Raw genomic sequence first — 17,118 nt, 5'->3', positions numbered from 1 at the left:
ACATTCTCATGTCTTTGTCCGTCTTTTATCCAGGTGTCCGTGGTTGACCAGAGCCATCTCCCCAGCTGTCCCACTCTACAATGGGCTCGTATTCCTGTTTGTGCTTGCAAACTTCAGTATGGCCACGTTTATGGACCCGGGAGTCTTCCCACGAGGTAAATCGGGAAGAGGGAAGTTGCAGAAGTGTAGGAAGGAAGGAAGGAAGGCCCTATCCTACCATTTCCTGTAAAATACCTAGCAAATGCTCATGACTTTGTAGGAACTACAAGCCTCTCTGTTGTCAGGCATGTGAAGGACCGGGTCCACCCGAGAAAGTTCAGTTAAACTATTTCATTGCTAAAAGCCTACGCACAGGAATCTTCTCAGCTGAATTGCTAAGATTTAGCTAAGGGTCAACGGCACTCAGGAGAGTTTGAACTTTGTTTGTGGTAACGTAGGGATTCTAGGCTGATCCCTCTTTTCACGCCATCCCCAGGTTCTGCCACTCCTTCTCCTACACCCATTTGTCTATTTTCGTGGTTCTGTAGAAGGAAATCTTTGCATTGATCCACAGGGACTCCCCATTGGATGCTCTTGAAGGTGTCTCCTCTTTACATCATCCAAAAGATTCTTTTGGGGGGACAGATAATCAGTCTATATCTGGCCAAATTCACTCTCTTTTTTTCCTGGGTTTTCATCTTAAAGCCCAGGGAATATCAACAGCACTTTTGTTACACGAGAAGGTTCAATTAAAGTGATTTATTGCTAAAAGCCTACACCAGGGGTAGGCAACCTTGGCTCTTTTATGACTAGTGCTGGCTCAGGAATTCTGGGAGTTGAAGTCCACGAGTCATAAAAGAGCCAAGGTTGCCTACCCCTGGCCTACACACAGGAATCTTCTCAGCTAACTTGCTAAAATTTAAATAAGGGTCAACAGTACTCCTGGGGAGTAAGAAAGGTTGGACTTAGTTTACTTGTGACTGCGCAGGGATTCTACGTAAGAGATTCACTCTGCCCCCCTGGTTTTGCGATCCCTCCTGCTGCAGTCTCATTTCCTCTCCCTTCAAAATTTAATCAATGCAATCTGTCTCGATTGATCGATTAAATTTTGAAGGGAGAGAAAATGATTAATCCCTCTGGAAATAAATAAAATAATAAAGGCAGGCAGAGGAAGAAATTAGATGCCTTTCAGGTGCATCAGCTGGGGCATGGCTTCACAACCAGGTTGCCCGTGGTAGAAGGGACGTTAGGCATTGTAAGAGACCAGCAGCAGAATTCCAACCAGCTACAAGTAGTCCTTGACTTACAGCAATTCATTTAGTGGCCCTTCAAAGATACGACAGCATTGAAAAAAGTGACTTATGACCGTTTTCCAAACGGACGACCGTCGCTGCATCCCCGTGGTCAAAACGTGATCAAAACTCAGACGCTTGCAACTGACTCGTATTTATGACAGTTGCAATGTCCTAGGGTCATGTGACCAGCATCTGGTTGTCTATCCACACCCTGCGGTGTCTTTGTGCCTAATTGTTATTCTTTAGATCAGAGGTCCCCAACCTTTTGGGCACCAGGGACCAGTTCCGTGGAGAGAGGTTTTTCCACAGACCGGAGAGTGCGCGGTTTCGTGTGCTGCCTGCATCCCACGTATGGGGCTTTGCTTGTTTGTGCGGACCAGTTGCTGGCATGCCGTGGCCTGGTACTGATCCATGGACTTGGGGTTGGGGACCCCCGCTTTAGATTTAGAACAGATTAGGACACAAAGAGCCGAGGTGGCGCAGCAGTTAGAGTGCAGTACTGCAGGCCACTTTAGCTGACTGTGTTCAGCAGGTCAGCGGTTCAAATCTCACCGGCTCAAGGTTGACTCAGCCTTCCATCCTTCCGAGGTAGATAAAGGCTACCTCGGAAGGATGGAAAGATTGTTGGGGGCAATGTAAAATATATATACATTGCTTACTGGTGTACACGGCTTAGAGAGTGCTTGCACTTAAAGCAGTATATAAGTCTCATAAATAAATAAATACATAAATAAATAAATAAATTTCCTCTAAACTTATTTGATGGCTTCTATAAGTCTCTAGATTCCCTAATCTCCTTCTTGCGGTACACGCTAGCCAAGTCCATGCTCAGGCCCTGAATGTGCTCTCTTCATTCCTTGGATGCTTTTGTTCTTCTTTGGCAATTTGTGATTGTTGTGGCCGGTGACTCAGAGTCTTGTCAGCTGCGTGGGGGTGTTCGGGGGGGGGGGGTGCGCTTTGCCGGGTGTTGGATTGGCAGATGTACACGTAAACAGTCTTGGCAAATCGGAATTGGAATATATTTTTGCGGGAACACAGCCCAAGATACATCAAGGGTGATTGGGCTGAAGAAATAAGACCTGGGTGTCTGGCTTCCCACAAAGTTAAAACTGACCAGCTGGAATATAATTGGACCCCCCTCACACAACCGGATCATCCAGTGATGTTGATAGTTAGACATTTGAGGCAGATGAAAAAAAACCTATAGTAATCCTTGAGCTAAACCAGGGGTAGGCAACCTTGGCTCTTTGATGACTCGTGGACTTCGACTCCCAGAATTCCTGAGCCAGCCATGCTGAGGGGAAAGGGGGAGGTTTCCAAGGTGAGCCATGCTGGCTCAGGAATTCTGGGAGTTGAAGTCCACAAGTCATAAAAGAGTCAAGCTTGCCTACCCCTGCCCTATACCAGCGGTAGGCAACCTTGGCTCTTTGATGACTCGTGGACTTCAACTCCCAGAATTCCTGAGCCAGCCATGCTGAGGGGAAAGGGAGAGGTTTCCAAGCTGAGCCATGCTGGCTCAGGAATTCTGGGAGTTGAAGTCCACAAGTCATGAAGGAGCCATAGTTCCCCCATGCTGGCTCAGGAATTCTGGGAATTGAAGTCCACGAGTCATGAGGGGGCCATAGTTCCCCCATGCTGGCTCAGGAATTCTGGGAGTTGAAGTCCACGAGTCATAAAAGAGCCATAGTTCCCCCATGCTGGCTCAGGAATTCTGGGAATTGAAGTCCACAAGTCATGAAGGAGCCATAGTTCCCCCATGCTGGCTCAGGAATTCTGGGAGTTGAAGTCCACGAGTCATAAAAGAGCTACGGTTGCCTACCCCTGTGCTAAACAAGCCATCTAATGATTGTTCGGAGTTACAACATCGCTGCAACAAGTGACTTGTGACTGCTTTTCACACTTATGACCGTTGCGGCATTAACAACACTATTGTTAAGTGGCCTCCCCATGGACTTTGCTTGTCAGAAAGTCACAAACGGGGAGCGCGTGACCCCAGGACACTGCAAGTGTCACAGATACGAGTCAGTGGCCAACTGTCTGAATTTTAATCGCGTGGCCACGGGGATGCTGCGACGGTCGTGTGAAAAAACAGTCATAAGTCACTTTTTTCAGGGACGTCGCAACCTCGAACGGTCACTAAACAAACTGTTGTAAATCAAGGGCTACCCGTACAAAGAACGTTGTGTCTTGGCTCACTGTTTCTTTGTGTTGGCCGACCCCCGAGCAGCTGACGAAGACGAGGACAAAGATGACGACTTCCGAGCCCCACTCTATAAGAACGTGGAGATCAAAGGAATCCAAGTTCGGATGAAATGGTGCGCCACCTGCCACTTTTACCGCCCTCCACGCTGCTCCCATTGCAGCGTTTGTGACAACTGTGTTGAGGTAAGAACGTGTGGGACCTGCCTTTAGGGACAGAGCTGTAACTTGCTGCAATTAAACACGATCCCTTGAGTATTGATTTGATAGTAAAGGCAATATAAGAGAAGGAGGAGGAAGGAGAAGAAGAAGAAGAGGAAGAAGAAGAAGAAGAAGAAGAAGAAGAAGAAGAAGGAGGAGAAGGAGAAGGAGAAGGAGAAGAAGAAGAAGAAGAAGAAGAAGAAGAAGAAGAAGAAGAAGAAGAAGAAGAAGAAGAAAGTGGAGGAGGAGGGGGAGGATGACGATTGTGGGGTCTTGGGTGCTCTCTGAGCTTGGTTGTTTTTTTGCAGACGTTTCATGACCCAACTAGGTAGCATCATCAGAGCTAGAAAGGAGTGGGGTTTGCAGGGGCAGGAGAAGGAGGAGGAGGATGACTGTGGGATCCTGGGTACTCTCTGAGCTTGGTTGTGTTTTTTTTTTTTTGCAGACGTTTCATGACTCAACTAGCTAGCATCATCAGTTTTAGGGGGGAGTGGAGAAGATGGTGTTGGTGATGATGGTGGTGGAAGAGGAGGACGACAACTGTGGGGCCTTGCTGCGCTCTGAGCTTGGTTTTTTTTCTTGCAGACATTTCATTACCCAATTAGGTAACATCATCAGTGCTAACACTGATAGACACATAGAGTAGCACAGATGATGTTACCTAGTGTGTGTAATGAAACATCTGCAAGAAAACAAGCAAGCCCAGAGAGTACCAAGGACCCATAATCCATCCTTCCTTCCTTCCTTCCTTCCTCCCCCCCCTCCCTCCCTCCCTCCCTCCTCCTCTCCATAAATCCCTTTTAGCACTGATGATGTTACCTAGTTTGGGTCCTGAAACGTCTGCAAGAAAACCACCAAGCTCAGAGAGCACCAAGGACCCCACAGCTGAACCCTGAGCTGCAAATATTCTCCTTTATTGATACACCCAAATGAGCATAGATCAACACCAAGATGAATATCATACCAACAGACAAGAAGTAATACCCCAATCAAGGAACTGCTGATAAGCTAAACCAAAGACCACTGAGGTCTCTTTCAGCCCTATTATTCTACGTTCTGTCTTAAATTAGATGCCTTAATTATACTCACTGGATATATAAGCAACCAAGCCAGAATTATTCTGGTGGCAAATGTGCAGATAACCTTATTCTTAAGTGAGATACTTCTTTCCTTTTTCTACATCTGGCACCTCCCAAGTCCCTTTCCCCAAGCAAGACGATTTTAGCCACCTTGGCAGAAGAACAGAGACTTTTAAAACCGTTTTCTGACATAGTAGTCGGTTGTGCAGTTAAAAAAGGAGATGAGAATTAACTCTGGACAGAGAAATTCATTAAAAGGACTCAGCCAGAGCAGAACGTAAAACACAGGCCTCTTCATTAGCGGGATGGCTGGGGTGAAGGCTAGCAAGGAGGAGAATTTATTGGCTGAGAAGACAATAGGATTTTATGTCATGGCGGCAGTGTTTTATTGAGCAGGACGTTTATTGCCAGGAAATCCTCTTTGTCACACCTATACCCCTTAAATGTGTGCTCTCTCTCGCTCTCACACACATACATAACCACCACTGGGAAGTAAGACGATTGGGAAACTGAAGGCAAGGGAAACAAAAAAATGAGGGGGAAAAATTAATTAGCTCTGATTTAAACTTTTTTGAAGGACACATTTATATGTATTTATATGTAACGGTGTAGGTATATACGTATGTTGTATGTAGCATGTTTATATGTGTGCTATGTACGTGTACACTTTGCGAGCAGGCAACAGAATTTCATTTTTAATGAAATTACTGTGTTCCCACAGTGAAAAATAAAAATAAAGGTTATCTGTCGTCTATCTGTCTGTCTATCTCTATCTCTATCTTATCTATCTATATCTGTCTGTCTGTCTATCTATCTATCTATCTATCTATCTATCTATCTATCTATCTATCTGTCTATCACAATCTATCTTTCATCTATCTATCTATCTATCTATCTATTTATCTATCTATCTATCTGTGTGTGTGTGTCTGTCTGTCTGTCTGTCTGTCTATCTATCTTTCTATCTATCTATCTATCTATCTATCTATCTATCTATCTATCTATCTATCTATCTGACATTGCTCAGAGTAACTCCATGTATCTTTCTTGATTCTTGGGGCCTGACGAGTTGATAGTGTTGTTGTGATTTTTATTATTATTATGGTTCCCGTTATTCCTGAGCTAATGCCTGCGTGTACCCCAAGTTATGCCTGCATTATCACGCTCTCTCTCCTATTGTTTCCCCAGGATTTTGATCACCACTGCCCTTGGGTTAATAACTGTATCGGACGACGCAACTACCGCTATTTTTTCCTTTTCTTGCTGTCTTTAAGTGCCCACATGGTTGGCGTGTTCACCTTCGGGCTTATCTATGTCTTACACCATGCTGAAAAAGTGGGTGTGGCCCACACCGCCGTTACGTATCCTCCCCATAGGGGTCCTCTCGGGTTCAACCGGTTGCCTCCATCCCACCAGAATGGTCTCGGCCCCACCCAAAAGTAATTCTTTCCAGCATGCTTCAGAGCCCGTGGCACAATAACCTGCAGGGTTTCCTTAACTTCAGCATTCAGGATGACAGTCATGTGTATCGCTGGGCTTTTCTTCATCCCAGTGATTGGTCTGACTGCCTTCCACATTGTTTTAGTGGCACGAGGACGCACGACCAACGAGCAGGTAAGGTGGCTTTCGATCTGTCCTCTTTCTCTGCTTCTGGGATCACTTGTTCAAGTTCTTCCCTGCACCATCAGGGCAGCTGATGACGACGACAACAATAATAATAATAAAAATAAAATGTCAGTTGCAAAAGGCGGCTTTACTGGGAACAGCTTTCATCCTGTGATGATATCTGTAACACCATCAAACATCCACATCTGCCTATTCCTGGTCCTTGGCAAGGACTGGATAGATCGACAAAAATACCAAACCAAGTCTGAACATTTGGCTGACTCTGTGAATAATAATAATAATAATAATAATAATAATAATAATAATAATAATAATAATAAAAAAAACTGGAGAAGATAACAAAATACAAACACCTACAAATAGAAATAGAAAGACTGTGGCAAAGGCAAGGAAGGGTGGTACCAATAGTCATAGGCACCTTGGGTACAATCCCAAAACAACTGGAGCACCACTTGAACACCATTGGCATTGACAAATTTGCCATTAGTCAATTGCAAAAGGCGGCCTTACTAGGAACTGCTTCCATCCTGCGACGAGATCTGTAATACTATCAAACATCCACATCTGCCTATCCCAGGTCCTTGGCAAGGACTCGATAGGTAGACAAAAATTCCAAATCCAGTCTGAACATCTGGCTGACTGTGCAATTAATAATAATAATAATAAAAAAATGCGGCGATACCTGTAATACCATCAAACATCCACACCTGCCTATCCCAGGTCCTTGGCAAGGACTGGATAGATCGAAAAAAAAAATGCCAGACCGAGTCTGATCATCTAGCTAACTGTGTAATGAATAATAATAATAATAATAATAATAATAATAATGCATAGCAGGCGAGTGTCAACCTTAGCAGGTGGACCAGAGAGGAAATGCAATCAGATCAGCTAATTCTACTTTATTGTAAAGCTAATTGGCAGAATCCTGCCAATCTCAAAGCGCAGGCAGTCCCTCGGCGTACAACCGTTCATTTAGTGACTGTTCGAAATTACAACGGCACTGAAAAAAGTGGCTTCGGGCTGTTTTTCATGCTTTACAACCGTGGCAGCATCACGTGATCAAAACCCAGAAGTTTGGCCAACTGGCTCATATTTATGACGGTTGCGGTGTCCCGGGGTCGTGCGATCCCCTTTAGCGACCTTCTGACCAGTGAATTCCACGGTGGAAGCCAAATTTGCTTAACAACCGTGTTACTAACTGAACAATGGCAGTGAAGCCCTTGACGGATGTGGCCAGAAAGGGGGCAAAGCTCACTTAACGACTGTCTTGCTTAACAACAAAAAATTGGGGCTCAATTGTGGTCAGGAGTCCAGGGCTACCTGTACAGTCCTGTTCCCACCCCCCCCATTTTACAGCCGAAGAAACTAGGAAGGGTCCCTTCTCAATCTCCTGCCCCATCCAGTATCCATCTGTGGCTGTGCTGCCTTTTATCTGACGGAGGAAGCAAGTCCTTCCTCCGTCTCCCAAGGTCTTTCTCAGGCTAACGGTTGCTTCCCTTCCTTTTTCAAAAACTGCCCTCCTTGTTTTAATTCCAGGTGACGGGTAAGTTCCGTGGAGGAGTCAATCCTTTTACGCAAGGGTGCTGTGGGAATGTGGAACATGTCCTCTGCAGCCCCCTGGGTCCTAGGTAAGATGTAAGGAGAAACACAGAAGGTTGATCCTTAGCCAGTGCTGGGTTGCCTGCCCCTTTTGTGGGTGTGAGAGCTTGGGGGCTGGACAAGCTAGTCTTCACGGATTTATCGATTCTATTTTGAATCTGTGCAAGCAGAATCAAATTAGAGATGCAGGTGTTCACCTCTGCCTTGGATACCTTGATGTGTTAACGTGCTATCCTGGCAACACGTGGCTTCATCACCCACGAAGCCTTTGTTGCTGGTCTTTCACACCAAAATGGCATTCCTTCAGATTGTCCGTCCTTGCCGATTATCCATTTTACGGCTACGTGCTTTTATTTTATTTCTTTGGAAACACTCCTGACCTCCTCTCTTAGTCGCTCATTAAGCGCCCGTTCCTTTATGTAAGCCATTTGTAGATATTCACCATGGATGGTCTGCTGTTTTTCATCGGTTGTATCTTTTAATGAAAAGCATACGAGTTTCAAGATCCCGTGATCTTGCAGGTACATTGTGGATCCCAAGAAGAAGGAGATGGTAAGCGTGAAGCCACCGTTCCTGAGGCCGGATCTAAAGGAGCGACAGATCACTGTCAAAATCAGCGACAACGGTGTTCAAGCCAACCTTATCCACAGCAAGGTGAAGCATTGCTCAAGAGCTTTCCTCTGTCTAGGACCCACCCATATAGAGATCTGGTTTCCGTATTTTCCTGGCGAAAGATTTCCATAACAATCTGCCTACTTTTGGCTGAATTCATAAAACATGCTTTTTAAGCCCTAAGAGGTTAAATGACTTGTGACTAGCCGGATTTGTGCAACACATTAAGTCAAAGCCAAAGATGCTAAGTTCTGGCCTTGGGTGATAGGTGAATCCGTTCCCATCCAGGCTGAGATCAAAGTTAGTCATTTATTTCAGGTTTCAATTGCTGCAAAGCAAAAATTCTAGGGGCCAAGTTTATGTATTCATTTGTATTTGATTGTTTGTGTCCCACCTTTATTGTTTTTAATAAATGACTCAAGTTGCTGAACATACATAACGCTCCTTCCTCTTCCTACGTTCCCCTCAACAACAACCCTGTGAGGTCAGGTGGGCTGAGAGAGAGGGATTGGGCCAAGGTCACCCACCTGGCTTTCATGCCTAAGGCGGGACTAGAACTCCCAGTCTCCTGGTGATTGGCTCAAAGTCACACAGCTAGTTTTCTTGCCTAAGGCGGGACTAGAACTCCCAGTCTCTTGGTGATTGGCTCAAAGTCACCCAGCTGGCTTTCATGCCTATGGTGGGACTAGAACTCCCAGTCTCCTGGTGATTGGCTCAAAGTCACCCAGCCGACTTTCATCACTAAGGCAGGATTAGAACTCATGCTCTGGTTTCTAGCCTGATGCCTTACCCACTGGATCAAACTGGCTCCTAGCACAGCTTCTTAGACTGCATTAAGCAAAGATTAGTTTAACCATGGTTTGCTGAGCAAGCCTCAACTGGATGGGTTCAGGCAACAGATTAAGCCATAAACTAGAATGAGCAAAACACAGTGGCTGTTTTCATACCCTGGCTAAACCCAAACTAAACAAACAATGCCACAGTTGAACAAAACGGGTGAAGATCACTGTTATCCTGAACAGCCTGTAGAGACTTAACCTTGTTTCATGGTTGTTTTCAGTCTAAAATTAGCCTAGAAGGGCTGGACGAAAAAACCATGGATATACAGCCTCCACTTCCACCCAAAGGAGATTCCAGTAAATACAGTGAACTGGGAAGCGCCGAAGGTACAAGATTTGATATTTTCTTTTTTAAAATCAAGTGAATAAATGAATTTCCCTGTTTTTCTTTTCAGATCAGATGAAGGTGTGAATGTCTCTCTTTTAAAACTTTCTGTCTCAAGAAAAATTTGTGATTGATTGAGCCTGTGATGCAGAAACTGTTGGATTCATAAAAAAATAGCCCATAGTTTGTTTAACTATGGCTTACTGACTAAACCACCATGGACTGGATCCATATAACACCATCAGCTAAGATTTAAAAATTCGGGAGCTGGGTTTACACAGCCAAGCCATAAACAAGCAATCTATATTATGGGTTATGCGAAATTCAATCCTGGTTTGGGCTCGCCGTAAGCCATGGCTTGTTTTCCCTTTTGTTTTCCAGAGAGCAGCCTTTCTCCCAAACTGATCAGCCCTCCCACGCCTGCCATGTATAAATACCGCCCTGCTTTCAGCAACAACTCAAAAGTACTCTATCGCGGAACATCTGAGCAGGTAAGATGACATGGCTGCAGGTTGAATCACAGGTTTGACCGAATGAAACAGAACAGCCAACTTCAACCAACTTGAAATGTTTTCTGTGTAATTGCCTCTTCCTTGGGTCAAAATAAAAACTTAGTGGAACGATCACCTATCAAACCGCGTTTCTCAACTAGGCCTTTATATAATGTATCTGAAAAGGATGTTGGGTTGTGTTGGGTTGTGTTACGTTACATTATGTTATTACTCCTTTTCCTCTCCAGAAGCAAGCCTTTAACCATCGTTCTTTGTCATTTTGAACAATGAAAAAGCCATTTTAAGAAGGCTGTGTAAAGGCTCATTAATCTTTTTCCTGGCACTTGTTGCTTGGCTCAGAGAGAGACAGATAGACAAAGAGAGAGACAGAGAGAAAGAGACAGACAGAGAGAGAAAGAAGGAGAAAGACAGAGACACAGAGAGAGAGAGAGATGAGACACAGAGAGAAAGAGACAGTGAGACAGAGACAGAAAGAGAAAGAAGGAGAAAGAGACAAAGAAAGAGATGAGAGACAGAGAAAGAGACAGAGACAGAGAGAAAGTCAGACAGACAGAGAGAAAAAGAGAGATGAGAGACAGAAAGAGAAAGATAGAGTGAGACAGAGACAGACAGAAAGAGAAAGAAGGAGAAAGAGAAAGAGATGAGACACAGAAAGAGACAGAGAGAGATAGTGAGAGAGAAAGAAGAAGAGAGAAAGAAGGAGAAAGAGAGACAAAGAAAGAGATGAGAGACAGAAAGAGACAGAGAAAGAGAGATAGAGTGAGACAGAAAGAGAGGGGAGAAAGGAGAAAGAGAGAGAGATGAGAGACAGAGAGAGAAACAAGTTGCTTCCGCTGATGTAGTGGTATGTGGGAATGATCTGAGAATACAGGAGAAGATAGGTTGCCTAAGGAATAATCAGATAAGAGACAACACAGCCTGCAACTACATAAGGGGTAAAGAAAGAAACTCGGAAAGGATCATCCCTAACTTATCAGGCTGAAAAAGAGATGGTGGGAGATTTGTGCCTTAAGACTTGCAAGATTCTTTTTACAATAGCTTTATAATAAAGTCGAATTTGCCCGTCTGGTCATGCTTCCTGTCTGGTTGACCCCGGAGGGCTGGGAGCAGCTCCGTTTAGTCTAACCCTTTCTTCTCTTCTCCCAGATCTCCATCCAGGAAGGTCTCAGGCAAAGCTCCCTGGCCGATGACAACGACAGCAGCCTGGATTATCAATCTGAGCCCAGCATGGAGCTCCCCACCTATCGGAAGAGTTCCCTTCACAAAACCTACCAGTCTTCTCCACTCCAAGCTGATTCTTTTGCTGCCAACTCGAGATCCCTCAGCCTGAAAACGGGGGGCCGCAGAGGCACCGACAAACTGCCCCTCCACCCCATGAAGTCCGAAGGGGCGACCTCAACCCCCTACAAGAGCGTCTTCGCCCCCAATTCTCTCTCCAACAGGAACGGGAGCTTATCCTACGACAGTTTGCTCAATCCCATTTCCCCTTCCGGCAAGCGGTGCATCGCGCACGCCGCGGTGGGCTCCGTCGGATACCACTCGCCCTATTTGTCTGCCAAAATGTGCCATCTGCGGGGCAGGGAACTCCAGCGCCCGTCTCCCCAGACCTTTAGCCCCGGGCAGAGTGGGCCAGCCCCGCATCCACGGGACCCCTCTCCAGTTCGCTATGACAACCTGTCGAAAACCATTATGGCGTCCATCCAAGAAAGGAAGGAAATGGAGGAGAGAGAGAAGCTCCTTCATTCTCACCCAGACTCCGTGTTTGGCGATTCAGGGGTGTACGACACCCCGAGTTCGTACAGCCTTCAGCAAGTCAGCCTGCTGTCGGACGACCCCCGTAGCTTAGTCCTGAGATACGGCTCCAGAGACAATCTGATCCCGAGCAGCAGCTTTAGCACCCGGAACCCAGCCTTGCAGACGTCTGTTTCTTCCCTCTCCAGCGCCATGACCCGAGTATCAAGGACTTCCACGCCTTCTCTCCAAGCAGACCTAGCCAATAACAACATCCAAGCCCATCAGGCACTGCAGGGCAGGATGAGTAACGGCTCCTACAAGTCGCCAAGCCACCAGGTTCCTTCATCTCCAGGTGGGATCCACAGATCTCCTTCGTATGGGGCTCCCAAATCGGTCTCCTTCGTTAACACGGTGGATCTAACAGAAGCCCAATCCATAGGAACTGCGAGGTATGGAGAATTTTAGCACGTATGAGTTGTGTGTGGGGTGCAGCGTTCAAATACTTTTAATATTTCTGGATGGCTTTCAGCCCATGGGAGACGGTCTCAAAAAGGTATACATGCGCTTATTAAATTACCTTATTAAATTAGAGTTAAACCAAGACTAGATTATAGGCTAGTTTGTTACTCAGAGATAGAATGTAATTCCCTGGACTCATCCAATATTTAAGAGTGACATACTAGAAAACATAAAATAACTTCAGGCTGGCTACCAGACGTAAGTATCAAGTTCCAGATTTCAGCACTAACATCCAATGAGGATGCGAAATGGGTTGTTTAATTAGTACGTACTTCACAATATTTCTTAAACTGAAGAGTAGATTCTAGCACTGGGGATCCTTGGTGCTCTCTGAGCTTGGTGGTTTTCTTGCAGACGTTTCATGACCCAACTAGGTAGCATCATCAGTGCTAGAAGGGAGTGGGGTGTGCAAAGAGGAGAAGGGGGAGGAGGAGGAAGAGGACTGTGGGGTCCTTGGTGCTCTCTGATCTTGGGTGTCTTGCAGACATTTCATGACCCAACTAGGTAACATCATCAGTGCTCTATCACTTTTGTAAGTAAGGAGTGATAGAGAACTACTGTTGTTACCTATTTGGGTCATGAAACATCTGCAAGACAACACCCAAGATCAGAGAGCCCCAAGTTCAAGTTGAGAACTGCCGATATAAGATTCCTTGTTATTCTTCTGTCTCCTAACTTTTGACCATCTCTTTCTCCTGGCCACAGAGAGGACATCCCGCTGAAGACCCCTCACAGTAAAATCAATGGACAGCCGAAGGGTCTTTCAAGAATCGAGAGTCGAATCAGCTCCACGCCTAGTGCCCAAGGTCCTCCCTTGAGTCCAGCGAGACACTCAAACGTTAAGAAAGTCTCTGGGGTGGGCGGAACAACCTATGAGATTTCAGTGTAAACAAAAAGAAGACGACGCGTAGGCGTATGGGAAAAGGAGAAGTCCCTGCAAATTCATCTGTGGAGCTACTTACACTGTGAAGATCCAACAGGAACAGAAGGAGGAAACCAACTGATGGTGCCTGCCCTGTACATGACTTCCTGGCTGGACTTATCATTATTTTTTTCAACCATTCTTAAAAGGCACACACAGGTCCCCCTTTGCCGGCTAAGGCCAGCTGTAGTCTTTAAAGAATGATGCCCTCGGCACAGCTCATTGGGTACTTCCTGGACAAACTGACCCGTCGACAACTGACAAGGCCGGCTTGTGTCAAACAACGGTAAAAACCATTGTGCATTTGTCTTTGTCCATCCCACCCTTGTCCTTAGGCCTTGTTGCTTTCTCTTCCACCCTTGCTTCAAGTCTCCAGGCTGGTTGAAAGCCAAGATGAAGAAATGACGGAACTCGTGAAGAAGAAGTGATGGAACTCATGAGGAAGAAGTGGTGGAACTCATGAGGAAGAAGTGGTGGAACTCATGAGGAAGAAGTGGTGAAACTCATGAGGAAGAAGTGATGGAACTCATGAGGAAGAAGTGGTGGAACTCATGAGGAAGAAGTGGTGGAACTCATGAGGAAGAAGTGGTGGAACTCATGAGGAAGAAGTGGTGGAACTCATGAGGAAGAAGTGATGGAACTCATGAGGAAGAAGTGATGGAACTCAAGAGGAACAAGTGATGGAACCCAACAAGTTTCTGTTTTTCTTTTTCCAGCCCATCCGTGATCTATACAAAACTTGGAAGAGCTGCATTTGAGGCAATCAAGTGCTATCTAATTTGTAGTCTTCTGGGTCCTTAACCGTTTCCTTCTCTGTGGTGGTCTTCTTAATTCACTTCAGAGATGGCAGAAGGGAAACAGGTTTGTGCATCCATGCTTTGGGTCAGACATACATCTTCCTCCTATGAGGATAAGTGGGGAAATTCATGCGCATATGGAAACTGGGCATAACCATGCACTGAAGAGAACCCTAATCTAGCAAAGAAAGGTTAATGGACACCACTAGACCTCTGAGTCTTGTTCAGTCTTTTAGACACACTCCTTTGGGCTAAGAAATGGGGCTATTTTCTAGCCATCTCCTTACCATCTGCTGAAGCATCTGAAAACTATAATGCGCCCATGAAGAGTTCCCTCATCATGCCTTAGAACTGTTGCACAAATAAGGGACTTCCATTCCCCCCCCCCCCTTGGACAATTCTGGATGGGTTTTCAAAACCACCAGTAACCCTGTCCTGCTTTTGAAGGGAAAAAAACCCCACAAAATATTGAGAAGGTAGCTTATGATTTTCAAACAGCCATACTCCTTCCAACTCTCCTCATCCTGGGGGCTGTGAAATGGTGTTAATTTGTCTTGCACTGGTGCAGCGCGTGTGTATACTCTCGACGCAAGGTATTTTTTGAGCTGTTGAATTTCGCGACGTGTGTCCGTGTGTGTATGCGTGCGCATGTGTGATTGTGTGGGTCAGCTGGACGCACGTCCGCAGGAAACACGTTTGCGGCCTGCTTGAAGATGGGCAAACTCAATATCCAGGGAGACAGCCAGACCGCCGATCGCTAGACTTTTAAGAGTTGATCCGAAAGAGAATCTGTTAAACTTGTTTACAAAAGTTCTAAATATTTCTCCTCAAAATTTAGGAAGTCTTCCCTTCCACATCCTGCCTCTTCCCTTCGGTGTAAATCGATCTTATATTTCAGTTAAGAAAGAAGCAGAAAATAGAAGTTGTATATTTAAAATGCCGATACTTAGCATAATGGCCTTAAATAATTCTCTTTTATATATATCTATAAAGTTGGGTGACTGCCTCTTAAGGCTGAATGCTGCAAAAGATCACGGTGTTAAAAAAGGTTGTGGGGTTTTGTTTGTCTTTTGCCCTTTCCTTTTTTTTACCAAATTTGGTGAGTGTGTGTGTGTGTTTATGTGTGGCATGGAAGAATTAGGAGGGCAGGGAAGGAACAGATCCCTTAGTGCAAATGTGGTAGTTACAATCACTTGGACTAAATGGCCTTGAGATAGTAGTAAATTATTCAGATCTTTGTAGTAGTTGGCACCGACCAATTAGCAGACCCTGGAAACAACAGATGTCTTCCCTTTAGGGCTTATATCCAGCCCATGTGGGTGATTAGGAAGAAAACACTTGTAGATGTTAGCTCAGATTTTGTGTTTGCAGCTGGGTTGGGAGAATCTGCCAAAATATGAAGGATTTTAGGTCCGTCCAGCCCTCTGACTTTTTTTTTTTTTTACAGGTAGATATCCAAAGTTTAGTTTGGTGTTTTGAATGATCCAATTGACCAACATTTCTTTCACTCGAGATATCGCAATTCTTGTGTTGGACTATAAACCCAAAGGTTTATATTCACGGTTACTGCCAGTGACAGGATGGAGCTGATATTGGATGGTTTTTGAAAAGAGGTCCCAAGAACCAAGAAAGACATATGGAATTACTTCTGAGCAGTTTCTTTTCTGTTCCTCACCTGTAGACTGAATCTTGCCCATCTAAAGCAAGCTACTTGCATCGTTGTAGATACACTTTGCTGGGGAGAAATTATCTTAACTCTCTTCTTCTCAATCAAACTATCTAAACTTCACTGTCTCTTAGTTCTCTGGCATGTGGCCCCTCTCTGCTGGGAATCCAGACTACATTCCGCCACAGTAGATTCGGGCCTTGTTAGTTCTCAGCAGGAAATGTCTGGTGTGTAGACAAGACTATAGACTCCATATCTCAAAAGAAGACAATGGCCATAGATTTCTGTGCAATCCTTGTGTGTGTGTGTGTGTGTGTGTGTGTGTGTGTGTGTGTGTGTGGTTTTGGTTCAAGTTTTATTTTCCTCTTCCTTTTTTTCCCTCTTAACTTGAAGCCTTAATATTTTACTTCTTTGAAATAAGCAACAGAGGGCAGAGTGGAGAAAACCAGATGCTGCTGTATTTCTGCTTGAGTTTAATAATAGACTTTACCCTGTGCAGTTAAAAAAACACACACATCAAGCCTCAAAGACAAAGGGCTTGTGAAGTCGACAGGGATAGATCACAGAGGATTCCTTGGGGATGTGTATATGTATTTTTTGTGGGAACAGCTGGTAAAGTTCAGCAAATCTTTTCAGAGCTATCCAATTCCCAAGTCAACTTTTTTGTTGTTGTTCCCTGAGCAGATATCCACCAGTGTTTAAACACACACAGAGACACACACATACAGACACAACAAACACACACACAGGCAAAACTATGCAGAAGTATGCTTTAATGTTGAAAACCTGACATGCAGCCAAGTGGGTGTGCTAGAAGCGAAAAAGAAATTAAGAAAAGCGTACCCAAGGTTTTGTAAATATTTGCTCATCGTATTTGTACAATGGGGGAGAGGGGTCTATAAGCAAGACCCTCTCGGTGAGGATCACAGTCTTGCAGACAAAAACTGAACAGGGGCCACAATGTTGTGGACTGCCTCTGCACCCCCAAGCCTGGATTAGGGACAGAAAGAACTTAAAGACTGAAAAGGCGACCTTGCTATTAAAATCACAGTTCAAGGACCTTCTTGATGGAGAGACTTCCTAACAGTCTGTATTCACCTGTTCTCCTATCTCAAAACTGTTTGGAATGTAATCTGTGCAGACTTCGTGAAACTTGTGTCTGTAATTCTCATCTCTGTCGCTTTAGTCTCAATACATATGTATATATTTTTCAA

General features: G+C 45.0%; 1 protein-coding gene across 1 annotated transcript in view; it reads left to right on the top strand.

Annotated features, from left to right (window-relative positions):
- Positions 1-17,118, top strand: part of ZDHHC8 (zinc finger DHHC-type palmitoyltransferase 8) — a 49,408-nt gene extending 32,290 nt beyond the window's left edge. The window contains exons 2-11 of the mRNA XM_039332338.1: positions 34-155; positions 3,502-3,659; positions 5,942-6,114; positions 6,265-6,367; positions 7,916-8,007; positions 8,500-8,632; positions 9,651-9,756; positions 10,136-10,245; positions 11,413-12,449; positions 13,225-17,118. Of these exons, the coding sequence (XP_039188272.1) occupies positions 34-155; positions 3,502-3,659; positions 5,942-6,114; positions 6,265-6,367; positions 7,916-8,007; positions 8,500-8,632; positions 9,651-9,756; positions 10,136-10,245; positions 11,413-12,449; positions 13,225-13,408 (2,218 nt within the window). The 3' untranslated portion in view covers positions 13,409-17,118. The remainder of the gene's footprint in view (positions 1-33; positions 156-3,501; positions 3,660-5,941; positions 6,115-6,264; positions 6,368-7,915; positions 8,008-8,499; positions 8,633-9,650; positions 9,757-10,135; positions 10,246-11,412; positions 12,450-13,224) is intronic.

The sequence above is a fragment of the Crotalus tigris genome, unplaced genomic scaffold (genome assembly GCF_016545835.1).
Source record: "Crotalus tigris isolate CLP2741 ecotype Arizona unplaced genomic scaffold, ASM1654583v1 scf7180000024461.2689607, whole genome shotgun sequence".
Taxonomy (NCBI): Eukaryota; Metazoa; Chordata; class Lepidosauria; order Squamata; family Viperidae; genus Crotalus; species Crotalus tigris.
Note: the sequence above shows the minus strand (reverse complement) of the source record. Positions and strands in the feature narration are given on the sequence as shown.